The following is a 13,602-nucleotide window of genomic DNA, read 5'->3' on the forward strand; positions in this document are numbered from 1 at the left end:
TATCAAAAAGCTTTAGAGGCCAGGCGCTGTGACTCACACCTGTAATCCCAGCACTTTGGGAGGCCAAGGTGGGCAGATCATGAGGCCAGGATATCGGGATCATCCTGGCTAAAAGGGTGAAACCCCATCCATCTCTACTAAAAAATACAAAGAAAAAAATTAGCCAGGCGTGGTGGCAGGCGCCTGTAGTCCCAGCTACTTGGGAGGCTGAGGCAGGAGAATGGTGTGAACCCAGGAGGTGGAGCTTGCAGTGAGCCAAGATCGCGCCACTGCACTCCAGCCTGGGCTACAGAGCAAGACTATCTCAAAACAAAACAAAACTTTAGAACAGTAAGGGAAGAAAGGAAAGAAAGGAGGACCGAAACTACAATTTGGAAGAGGGCCAAGTGGGTGACTTGAGAAACCAAGTGTGCCTGATTTAAAATATTCTTAAAAAGAATTCTAACAGGGAAAATATCTGCCCTCAAGCTATGTTTTCAAGTAAGTCTTCTTTCGACCTGAAAATATCCCAGTAAAGGACTACTACTTTCCACACGAAGAAAGAGAAGTATAAAGGTTACAGAACAAGTAAGCTAGAGAAAAGAGGCAGATTAAAACCAACAACAAAAAAATGTAGTAGATTCTCTAATGGCCATAACTCTTCATTTCCCAGGATGCACAGGAAATAGAATGTGTAAGATAAAAAATGAAATTTTACACTTCTCCTCCCCCCAGAAATGGAGTCTACTTCACTACCCCTTTCAATCTGGGTTGCCCTTGTGAACTGCTTCAAGTAACAGAAAGCAGCACAATAGAACATGGCAGAATTATACTGTGACATCTCAAAGGCTGCATCTTTTTTTTTTTTTTTGAGACGGAGTCTCGCTCTGTCGCCCAGGCTGGAGTGCAGTGGCCGGATCTCAGCTCACTGCAAGCTCCGCCTCCCGGGTTTACGCCATTCTCTCGCCTCAGCCTCCCGAGTAGCTGGGACTACAGGCGCCCGCCATCTCGCCCGGCTAATTTTTTGTATTTTTTTAGTAGAGACGGGGTTTCACCGTGTTAGCCAGGATGGTCTCGATCTCCTGACCTCGTGATCCGCCCGTCTCGGCCTCCCAAAGTGCTGGGATTACAGGCTTGAGCCACCGCGCCCGGCCCGGCTGCATCTTAACTTACAAAAGAAAATACTATTATTTGAAACTACTAATTACAGATAATTTGCTAAGCTTTTCTCTTGATGAAAGCAAATTCTGGTCTGTAGACTGTTTCTTTTTTTTTTTTTTTTTTGAGACGGAGTCTCGCTCTGTCGCCCAGGCTGGAGTGCAGTGGCCGGATCTCAGCTCACTGCAAGCTCCGCCTCCCGGGTTTACGCCATTCTCCTGCCTCAGCCTCCCAAGTAGCTGGGACTACAGGCGCCCGCCACCTCGCCCGGCTAGTTTTTTGTATTTTTTTAGTAGAGACGGGGTTTCACCGTGGATGGTCTCGATCTCCTGACCTTGTGATCTGCCCGTCTCGGCCTCCCAAAGTGCTGGGATTACAGGCTTGAGCCACCGCGCCCGGCCGTCTGTAGACTGTTTCTAAGAATGAAATTTAAAATTCCACGTGTTTCCTTTCCCTCAACTATTTTTTTTTTTTTGAGGCAGAGTCTCGCTCTGTTGCCCAGGCTGGAGTGCAGTGGCCGGATCTCAGCTCACTGCAAGCTCCGCCTCTCGGGTTTACGCCATTCTCCTGCCTCAGCCTCCCGAGTAGCTGCGACTACAGGTGCGCGCCACCTCGCCTGGCTAGTTTTTTGTATTTTTCAGTAGAAACGGGGTTTCACCAGGTTAGCCAGGATGGTCTTGATCTCCTGACCTCGTGATCCGCCCATCTCAGCCTCCCAAAGTGCTGAGATTACAGGCTTGAGCCACTGCACCCGGCCAACTTTTATTAGAGTCATAAAATAAGCATAGATCTATACCAGTAAAATGTTTAGATCACTACCAGTTTACTTTCTGAGTTCAATGTATACATCTTTCCTTGATAGGATGAACTATATTGAGCAAATTTTCAGCACAAACTGCTAAAAAAAAATGTTCTGGAGAAACATTAAATAATTCTGGTGACAACAATGATTTTCTGCCAGCAAAAACTGTCTTCGTACTTATCAGTGAGAAACAGACTGCCAAGTTAAGACTTGGTATTACTTAAAATTCACAACACCTATTTTTACATACCTCAATAGTAGGGTGAGTATTATGCTTGTAAGCGGTATATAAGGGAAACTGAATTTGAAAAATTTTTGCCACACATAGTAAGAGTTTTTCCTTCTCATCTGTACTCCATAAACTAAAAGGATCAGAACTCTTTGAAGATTCCTCCTCAGTCAGATTACAAATTCTTGTAGAGTTTGATTTTTTTTCTATTGATTTTTGTCTTTCTGAACTTCCTTCATTACACTCTCTATCTATATTCAGTGGTTCTTCTGCTTGATTACTCTCATCTTGCCACGTGGAATCTATGTTAATAGTAGTACAATGTTTACAAAGCTGGTCCCGGAGCACTTGAACTTGGGCAATCACTAAGTTAATAAGTGCACACACTACTTGATTAAAAATCTCCAAATGCTTATATTCCTTGAAGCAGCATAGACATTGCCTATAAGAGAAAAAAATTAATAAATTAGTAATAGAGCAGCAGTTATATTTTTTAATAAAAAAAAACAAGCAAGCAAATACTAAGTTATTTCCAGATTTGCTTTTATTTTTTCCTTCCTGCTGTGGTACACCTTAATAATATAAAGATAGCATCGCAACAACAACTGATATTTTAGTTAGTATAAAGTCATCATGTTAGGTTTACAGCTATTATCTTCAGTTTTATGTATGGATTTGTCTGTCCTTCTACACAAGGAACCATTTAAAAACAAGAATTGTGGCATTTTGTTTCTCCAGTATCAAGTACTCAATATATGTTGAGCAAGTTATTAGGAAACTGGCTATAACAAAATATCTTACTAATAAAGCCAGCTTTTTAATATAAGGAATTTTGTTGTCAACTAATAAAACAGCCACATTTTTAAGTTAATGTCCTTGAAGGCTACTTGGGGGGGTGCTCTGACACTATCTGGTAAATCAAAAGTGTTTAGGCACAAAACACACACACTCTTTCTCTCCCCAGCTCCTGTAAAATATACACATATATAAAAAACAGGATCGGCCGGGCGCGGTGGCTCACGCCTGTAATCCCAGCACTTTGGAAGGTCCAGGCAGGTGGATCATTTGAGGTCAGGAGTTCGAAACCAGCCTGATCAACATGATGAAACCCTGTCTCTACTAAAAATACAAAAAAAATTAGCCGGGTATGGTTGTGGGCACCTGTAATCCCAGTTACTTGGGAGGCTTAGGTAGGAGAATCACTTGAACCCGGGAGGCGGAGGCTGTAGTGAGCCAAGATTACACCACTGCACTCCAGCCTGGGCAACAAGGCCAAAACACAGTCTCAAAAAAAAAAGTATTACAAACAAATCCAGTTCTCCTTAGACATGTTCAGTTAGTAGCACAATGCCTGGCATATGTAGATAATTAAAAGGATCTCAGCCAGGTGCGGTGGCTCACACCTGTAATCCCAACACTCTGGGAGACCAAGGTGGGAGGATTACTTAAGCCCAGGAGCTCAAGACAAGCCAGGGCAACATAATGAGGCCTATCTCTACAAAAAATAAAAATAAAAGAATTAGCTAGGCATTGTGGCTTGTGCCTGCAGTCCCAGCTATTCGAGAGGCTTGAGCCTGGGCGGCTGAGACAGCAGTGAGCCCTGATCATGCCTGAGTGACAGAGCGAAATCATGTATCAAAATAAGGCAGGGAATGGTCTGGTGAATCAATAGGTAATTCATACACACACAAGTACCTGGTTCTAATACTTGTATCCAATGACAGACGACAGCTAAGCAACTATAATCTATAATCTGCACCTAGTAATAGCATCAAATCAAAACATCTATATTGTTGTCTGAATAGATCACCAACGCCCTGTATGATCCTGTGGAAATAATTTTATTTCACCAAGCGTGAATTTGAAGTACAGCCACAAATTACTTGATACTCTTCTGTGTAGATGGAACTCACTTCTAGTGACTAGAATGTGGTAGAAGTGACAATGTGTGACATCTGAGACTAGGTCATAAAAGACACTGTAACTTCTGCCTTGCTCTCTTTTGGATCACTTACTCTAGGGAAAGCCATCTATCATGGAAAAACACTCAAGCAGCCCAAAGAGGAGTTCACAAGAGGAAGTACCAAGACCTCCCATTAACAACCAGCACCGAGGCCGGCTGAGGTGGTTCACGCCTGTAATCCCAGCACTTTGGGAGGCCGAGATGGTGGAACACCTGAAGTCAGGAGTTCGAGATCAGCCTGGCCAACATGGTGAAACCCCGTCTCTACTAAAAATATAAAAATTAGCCAGGTGTAGTGGTGGGCACCTATAATCCCAACTACTCGGGATGCTGAGGCAGGAGATCGTGCCACTGCACTCCAGTCTGGGTGACAAAGCAAGATTCTGTCTCAAAAAGTAAAAAAAAAACAACCAGCACTAACCTGATCACTAACTAAAGCAAGCCAATTTGGAAGTATATCCTCCAGCCCCATATGAGCCTTTACATGACTATCACCTGGCCAACATCCTGACTAAAACATTATGAGAAACCCAACCCAGAACCAAACAGCTAAAGGACTCCCAAATTCCTGTCCCATTGAAACTTTGAGCATAATAGCCCAGACTGAATTGGCGGTGAGCGGAGCTTGAGGTCGCTGTGGACTGCCCACTGGGCCTTGTCCGAGATGGACAGCCGGATTCCTTATGATGACTAGCCGGTGGTTTTCTTGCCTGCCTATGAGAATCCTCCAGCATGGATTCCTCCTCATGAGAGGGTGCACCACCCAGACTACAACAATGAGTTGACCCAGTTTCTGCCCCGAACCATCACACTGAAGAAGCCTCCTGGAGCTCAGCTGGGATTTAACATCTGAGGAGGAAAGGCCTCCCAGCTAGGCATCTTCATCTCCAAGGTAATTCCTGACTCTGATGCACACAGAGCGGGACTTCAGGAAGGGGACCAAGTTCTAGCTGTGAATGATGTGGATTTCCAAGATATTGAGCACAGCAAGGCTGTTGAGATCCTGAAGACAGCTCGTGATATCAGCATGCGTGTTCGCTTCTTTCCCTATAATTATCATCGCCAAAAAGAGAGGACTGTGCACTAGAAAGTTGCAGCCCACAGCCCTTCATGTGGACTCTGCCATGACATGCTAACTAGACTTTAGGAGAGCCACTTCTATTTTCAGCCCCTCCCTGGAATAGTGAGTTGGGAGGATGGGGAGACAGCTAACCAACTGTATTACCCAAACTGTATTGCACTTTTAGTTCCCTAGTTTTCTAGGTGAGCTTCATTCCCTGAAAGGAGGATGATATCTAGGCATAACCTAGCCTGTGAGGACCTAGTTAGGAAAGACAGCTGACATTTATTGAATACCATGTACTAGTCCCTTACATATGTCACATTTTAATTATAGAAATCAGTAGCAAAAAGAATCTTGGGGATTTTCCATCTGACTTCCTGACCATCTTATCCCATCCTTGTACTACCAGAGGATTCATACACTTTTGAGACTCCAAAGAGACCCTGTTTTCACCCCTTCCTCCTCCTAGCCTCTCCCCCCAAAAGTAAAACACAATGCTGAAGAAAAAAGAAAAAAAAAAAAAAAGAAACTTTGAGCATAATAAATGTTTACTCCTGTTTTAAGATACAGTACTACAGGCCGGGCGCGGTGGCTCAAGCCTATAATCCCAGCACTTTGGGAGGCCGAGACGGGCGGATCACAAGGTCAGGAGATCGAGACCATCCTGGCTAACACGGTGAAACCCCGTCTCTACTAAAATATACAAAAAAACTAGCCGGGCGAGGTGGCGGGCGCCTGTAGTCGCAGCTACATGGGAGGCTGAGGCAGGAGAATGGCGTAAACCAGGGAGGCGGAGCTTTTAGTGAGCTGAGATCCTGCCACTGCACTCCAGCCTGGGCCACAGAGCGAGACTCCGTCTCAAAAAAAAAAAAAAAAAAAAAAGATACGGTACTACTTTTCTAGCATTTCTGTCACACAGAAATATATCATTATATAAATATATATAAATAATGCATCACATCTTTTTTATCTGTGGCAAAATGAAAGGGTTTTTATTTTTACCTCTAAAACCTCTCCAGCTTTACAATTCTATAATATCACAACTCTCACAAGAAGAAAAACACATTTCTCCTCCAATTCTTCTGATTAACAGCTTCTTCCTCTGATGTTTAGGAAAAATCAGGTTTAAAGTAAGAGGTCAGGCTGGGTGTGGTGGCTCACGCCTGTAATCCCAGCACTTTGGGAGGCTGAGGCAGACAGATCACTTAAGGTCAGGAATTTGAGACCAGCCTGGCCAACATGGTGAAACCTCATCTCTACTAAAAATAAAAAATTAGATGGGCATGGTGGTCCATCTGTAATCCCAGACATTAAGGAGGCTGAGGCAGGAAAGTCACTTGAACTTGGGAGGCGGAGGTTGCAGCGAGCCGAGATGGCACCCTTGCACTCCAGCCTGGGCGACAGAGTGAGACCCTCTCTCTCAAAAAACATACAAAACCAAAGTGAGATGTCATATAAACTTGAGTGTCGGGCGGGTGCACTGTCTCAGCCTGTAATCCCAGCACTTTGGGAAGCCAAAGTGGGCACATCACTAGAGGCCAGGAGTTCGAGACCAGCCTGGCCAATATAGCAAAACCTCGTCTCTACTAAAAATACGAAAATTAGCTGGGCGTGGTGACAAACACCTATAATCCCACCTACTCAGGAGGTTGAGGCACAAGAATTGTCTGAATCCGGGAGGCGGAAGTTGCAGTGAGCCAAAATTGCACCACTGCACTCCAGCCTGGGTGATAGAGGGAGACTGTCTCAAAAAACATAAAAAACTTAGAAAAATCAGGTTCAAAGAGGTCAGGCTGGGTGTGGTGGCTCACGCCTGTAAGCACTTTGGGAGGCTGAGTGAGGCAGGCAGATCATTTATTAAAAATGGAATCTGAAATCCCAGAAAACGATCTTGAAGTCAGATTTGGATGGAGAAAGCCAAAGATTCAGCCAAATTTACTTTTAAAATAAGTGTTAGGGCCAGGTGCGGTGGCTCTTGCCTGTAATGCCAGCACTTTGGGAGGCCAAGGCAGGTGGATCACTTGAGGTCAGGAGTTTGAGACCAGCCTGGCCAACACCGTGAAACCCCATCTCTACTAAAAATACAAAAATTAGCTAGGTGTGGTGGCGGGTGCCTGTAATTCCAGCAACTCGGGAGGCAGAGACAGGAGAATTGCTTGAACTCAGGAAGCGGAGGTTGCAGTGAGCCAAGATTGCGCCACTGCACTCCAGCCTGGGTGACAGAGCGAGACTCTGTCTCTAAAATAAATAAAATTAAATAAAATAAATAAAATAAAAAAATAAATAAAATAAAAAATAATAAAACAAAACAAAATTAAAATAAAATAAAAATGTTAGAAAATGAGCGTTAAACTGCTTGGTAATGGACCTAAGAAACTGATGATCTTCAAAGACAAAAATTATGTCAACAAAGTAACAAAAGAAATCGGGTCTGGGTCCTTCCAGACCCAAAATAAACAAGTTCAAAAAGAGTTGTGAGTCTAATGGGGGAACACACACGTACACAAATGTATGTATTTTTTAAATAATTGTATATTACGTAAATAATATTTTTCTTTCTATTACATTCAATTCTGAGAAGTCTAGGCATGTGAATTCTCAATACAGCATTTCCCTCTGTATATCAATGGTTTCCAACCTTTTTGGCACCAGGGACCGGTTTTGTGGAAGACAATTTCTCCCAGGACCCAGAGGACTTTGGGATGATTCAAGCACATTACATTTATTGTGCATGTTATAGTATCATACTGTAATATATAATGAAATAATTATACAACTCACCATAATGTAGCATTAGTGGGAGCCCTGAGCTTGTTTTCCTACAACTAGATGGTACCATCTAGGGGTGACAGGAGACAGCAATAGATCATCAAGCATTATATATATTTTTTTTTTTTTTTTTTGAGACGGAGTCTCGCTCTGTCGCCCAGGCTGGAGTGCAGTGGCCGGATCTCAGCTCACTGCAAGCTCCGCCTGCCGGGTTTACGCCATTCTCCTGCCTCAGCCTCCCGAGTAGCTGGGACTACAGGCGCCCGCCATCTCGCCTGGCAAGTTTTTTTTTTTTTTGTATTTTTTAGTAGAGATGGGGTTTCACTGTGTTAGCCAGGATGGTCTCGATCTCCTGACCTCGTGATCCGCCCATCTCGGCCTCCCAAAGTGCTGGGATTACAGGCTTGAGCCAGCACGCCCAGCCTCAAGCATTATATTCTCATGAGGAGTGTGCAACCTAGATTCCTCACATGCACAGTTCACAAAAGGATTCACGCTCCTGTGAGAATCTGATGCTGCCACTGATCTGACAGGAGGTGGAGTTCAGGTGGTAATGTGAGCAATGGGGAATGGCAGTAAATACAGATGATGCTTCACTCACTCATCTGCCCTTCACCTCCTGCTGTGTGGCCCGGTTCCTAATTGGGTATCAGTGTGTGGCCCAGGGGCTGGAGACCCTTGCTGTACATTGTATCCATAATGCAAGGCAGAAAGGTGTTTTAAATAAAAACATCACTTTCAGTCAAAACCAGCTTGAATTTTTTTTAGCTACAAGCTTCATGAAAACCAGCTTGATTTTACACATAAACTTACTTGTTCTCTATTCCAAATCCTACTACAAATATACTAAAGAACACTCTAGAAAAATAGAAATAATGAAACAGAAGATGACAGCTATCAACATACTTTGAGTGACAGAAAAGGGAAAAATAGTAAGTAATTCAGTGAAAGAAATAAAGTTCTTTTTTTTGGAGGGGGGTGTTTTCATGGGTTTTTGTTTTGTTTATTTCAAATACTGAGAAAGTCCTTTGGGCTCTGTGGGGTTCCCCATGCTCATGGCTCCTTTCTCCCACACTCACTGATCCCCACAGCAAATCTATTTCAAGGACAGTACTTTTTAAAATGATTAACGTTGAATTCTCAACTAGCTCTGCAGAACCAGAGGAGCTGTTTGCATCTGTCTGTGCAGATGGAGTTTCTTTCATCTGACACCAGGTCTCCAACCACAATGAAACAAGACATTTATCTACAGAGCTCAACTAGAACCCCTCTTCATTAGTCTACCCCACTTCCTTCCCCTCACATCTACCCCACACCAGCCACGTGGTAAGAAGGATAGTCAGGAATTTTTTTTTTTTTTTTTTTTTTTACCAACTCCAAGCCCTAATTCATATTCCTCCGTATCTCCCACCCCCACCTCCAGAATTTCATTGAGATTTCTCCCAACTGTTATTTGGAAAAAAGGTGAAAAAAAAAAAGGGTTCAGGCCGGGCGCGGTGGCTCAAGCCTGTAATCCCAGCACTTTGGGAGGCCGAGATGGGCGGATCACGAGGTCAGGAGATCGAGACCATCCTGGCTAACACGGTGAAACCCCATCTCTACTAAAAATACAAAAACGAGCCGGGCAAGGTGTATGACTTAAATGGTAAACCTCCTCAAGTACCTTTCCTATCTGGTACCCCAACCACTAGACTAACATATCTCAAAGCCAAAGACTGAAAGATACCTCTTTTAAATGTCTTTTTGTAGCTCTTTACAAGTTTCTTTCACTCTGAGTTACTATTTGTCCCTTTTCTGTCATCCAAACTACGCTGATAGCTGTCATCTTTCGTCCCATGCTTTCTGTCCTAGAGTGTTCTTAGTTAAGTGTATTTGTGGTGGGGTTTGGAATAGAAAAAGCCCATTTAGCCCCAACAAGAAAGCCTACTCACCATTTAACCGTCATACAGTGGTAGCCAACATCTGAGATGCCCTGACCACAGAGACCTTCAAATTCACTGTTTAGTACTCCTCTCATAACCATGAAAGAATAACAATAATAAGATTTGCAAGAAAAATTTTATCTGCCTTTGGATCACCAAAAGCAGATAATAACAGGAAGGGCGACGCGGTGGCTCATGCCTGTAATCCCAACACTTTGGGAGGTGAGGTGGGCAGATAACCTGAGGTCGTCTCAGCCTGACCAACATGCAGAAACCCTGTCTCTACTAAAAACACAAAATCAGCGGGGCATGGTGGCACATGCCTGTAATCCCAGCTACTCGGGAGGCTGAGGCAGGAGAACCACCTGAACCCAGAAGGCAGAGGTTGCAGTGAGCCAAGATCATGCTATTGCACTCCAGCCTGAGCACCAAGAGTGAAACTCTGTCTCAAAAAAAAAAAAAAACAAAAGAAAAGAAAAAAGAAAGGAAAAGGAAAGAAAAGAAATTTAGAGGAAACAGGTAAAACACAAAAAGAAAAAAAAGATTTTAGCTGTAATTTATATCCTGAGAGATATTAGATTACTGAAATAAGAATGAAATGTTATGAAAATATAAATTCAGATTATGAAACAGCATTTTTTGGTCAGTGAGCCAAAATAACAATAACAAAATTCAGAGCACTGTAATGTACAGTCATATACATGTACAGACATGTACAAATACATGTCATATACCTTTTTGTATATACATCATTTACAATTTAAAAACCAATTAAAATTATAGCAATTTGTAAAATTCAACAAAAGGTCCGCAAAAGGGAAAAATGAAATCTCCCACAAAATAGAAAAAAAATATTAATAATGGAGAGAAAAGACTTGGTGCAGTGGCTCACATCTGTAATCCCAGCACTTTAGGAGGCTAAGGTGGGATGACTGCTTGAACCCAGGAGTTCAACACTAACCTGGGCAACATCGCGAGACCTCCTCTCTACAATAAAAAAAAATATTAGCTGAGTATAATGGCATATGCCTGTGGTCCCAGCTACTTGGGAGGCTGAGGTAGGAGAATCACTTGAGCCCAGGAAGTTGAGGCCGCAGTGAGCCATAATCACGCCACTGCACTCCAACCTTAGCAACACAGCAATCCCATCTCAAAAAAAAAAAAAAAAAACGATGAACATGAAAAGGAAGTAATCAAGAAGGGTACAATATCTCACTAATATAGTTCCAGGAAATGACAGCAATAAATATGAAATTAAGGAAATTATGAAATAAAATTTTCACAACCAAAAGGCCCACCAAAACAGATAGAAAATTGCTGAAGCTGAGGAGGGATACAGATCCTAAAAGCTTTCAGGGAGGGTGATAAAGAGTATCAAGGAGGCCGGGCGTGGTGGCTCATGCCTGTAAACCCAGCACTTTGGGAGTCTGAGGCAGGCGGATCACGAGGTCAGGAGATAGAGACCATCCTGGCCAACATGACAAAACCCCAACTCTACTAAAAATACAAAAATTAGCTTGGTGTGGTGGCATGTGCCTGTAGTTCAAGATACTCAGGAGGCTGAGGCAGGAGAATTGCTTGAACCTGGAAGGCGGAAGTTGCAGTGAGCCAAGATCACGCCATTGCACTCTAGCCTGGCAACAGCCTGTCTCAAAAAAATTTAAAAAGTAAAAAATAAAATAAAAAAAGAGGCCAAGTGCAGTGGCTCACGCCTGTAATACCAGCACTTTGGGAGGCCAAGGTGGGTGGATTGTCTGAGCTCAGGAGTTCGAGACCAGCCCAGAAAAGATGGTGAAATCCCGTCTCTACTAAAATACAAAAGAAATTAGCCAGGCGTGGCGGCGTGCGCCTGTAGTCCCAGCTATTCGGGAGGCTGAGGCAGGAGAAATGCTTGGACCCAGGAAGAGGAGGCTGCAGTGAGCCAAGATCACGTCACTGCACTCCAGCCCTCCAGCCTGGGCTACAGAGTGAGACTCCGTCTCTACAAAAATAAATAAATAAATAATTTTAAAAAACAAAAGAGTATCAAGGAAAAGCACAGAAATCAAAAGGGCTACTGCTTCTCCAAAGCAATACTGGAACCTAGAATACAATGGATCAATACTACCGAAATTCTGCAAGCAATTTTCCACCTATAATTCTGTATCCAATAAGACCTATCAGGAAGTATAAGGGTAGGATAGACATTTCAGGTCTGGAAGGTCTAATAAACATTTGTCTCCCCATGTATCCTCTCTCAGAAAAGATGTCCTCCACAACAAGGAAGTAAACTAAAAAGATGACAAAATGGAATCCAGGAAACTTGGAGATCCAAGAAAGGAGATGTTACCAGAGGAGGGTGCCCAGGTTCTTGGCGCTTTGACCAAAGAATAGGACAAAAGCACAAAGTGAGCAAAGAATAAAGCAACAAAAGCAGAGATTTATTGAAAATCAAAGTATACTCCACAGGGTGGGAACAGTCAGAGCAAGGGGGGTCAAGGACCCAGTTACAGAATTTTCTGGGGTCTAAATACCCTCTAGAGGTTTCCTATTGGTTACTTGGTGTACACCCTACCTAAATGAAGTAGTGGCCCATGATCAGTCTGAAGTTACAAAGTTACACCCTATGCCAACATCTGATTGACTGTGGAAAGTGACCAGTCAGAGGCTGAAGTTACAAAGCTTATACTCCTATGCAGATGAAGACTTGGCCTGCCACCAGCGTAATTAGTTACAGGAGGGGACCAATCAATGGTAATTTCAATTTTTCACCTGCCACACAGAAAAGTGTGGGGAGGTTGCAAAGTGGGTAGCCTCTGGTCCTTTTGTTACTCAGGCATGGAATCTTAGGGTTTTCCTTTTGATTTAATTCTAGGAAGTCAGCGTGAATTGGCCTCAGATTCCCTGCCTCCAGACCCTAAAGTTCTCCTGCCTCAGAGACAAGCAAAATAGATTATAAGGATGAGATGTGAAGGGAAGGTAGTTTAGTAATTCTAGAAAGTAATCAATACTCTAGGGTTATGACCGGGGTGGGGGGATAATAGATCACCTAATGATGCATAGTTTACGAGCGTTTGAGAAGAATTAAGTGATCCACACACAGAAAATTAACTGAATGAAAAAAAACAGTAAACCAAGAAAGAAAGAACATGCAAGATATAAAATCAACTAGGGAACTTTTTTGGCTCATTGCTGAGCAACATTTTTGTTTTTAGAACTACCCTAAGAACAGATGTAACTATAGTGAGAGAATTGGAGAGGGTAAAAGAACGAAATCCTTATATATCATAAATGGAAGTTAATAGGTTACACCTAAAATTGATGAAGCAACAGCAATATAAGAGGAGTATTTCAGAATACTGTATAGAGGTTAATACCAAACCAGCCTGGCGCGGTGGCTCACACCTGTAATCACAGCACTTTGGGAGGCCAAGGCGGGCAGATTATGAGGTCAGGAGATCTAGACCATCCTGGCTAACATGGTGAAACCTCATCTCTACTAAAAATACAAAAAATTAAGTAGGCGTGGTGGCAGGCGCCTGTAGTCCCAGCTACTCGGGAGGCTGAGGCAGGAGAATGGCGTAAACCTGGGAGACGGAGCTTGCAGTGAGCTGAGATCCGGCCACTGCACTCCAGTCCGGGCGACAGAGCGAGACTCCGCCTCAAAAAAAAAAAAAAAAAAAAACCTCCTTTATAATTTAATTGCCATCCACAGACTCTTGGTTAAAAATTCATAAT

The 13,602-nt window shown here is 43.1% G+C and overlaps 1 protein-coding gene and 1 pseudogene across 5 annotated transcripts in view; one reads left to right on the forward strand and one right to left on the reverse strand.

Moving 5' to 3' along the window:
- The window catches only part of USP34 (ubiquitin specific peptidase 34), a 288,549-nt gene that overhangs the window by 219,569 nt on the left and 55,378 nt on the right, over window positions 1-13,602 (reverse strand). For all 5 annotated transcript variants that reach the window (XR_004443955.1, XR_004443956.1, XM_033239152.1 and 2 more), the window contains exon 3: window positions 2,190-2,610. Coding sequence is in view for 3 of the 5 variants with exons in the window: in XM_033239152.1 (XP_033095043.1) it covers window positions 2,190-2,610 (421 nt within the window). In the remaining 2 variants the exon portion in view is untranslated. The remainder of the gene's footprint in view (window positions 1-2,189; window positions 2,611-13,602) is intronic.
- Window positions 4,796-5,703, forward strand: LOC117099694 (annotated as a pseudogene).

The sequence above is a fragment of the Trachypithecus francoisi genome, unplaced genomic scaffold (assembly GCF_009764315.1).
Source record: "Trachypithecus francoisi isolate TF-2019V2 unplaced genomic scaffold, Tfra_2.0 Lachesis_group17, whole genome shotgun sequence".
NCBI lineage: Eukaryota > Metazoa > Chordata > Mammalia > Primates > Cercopithecidae > Trachypithecus > Trachypithecus francoisi.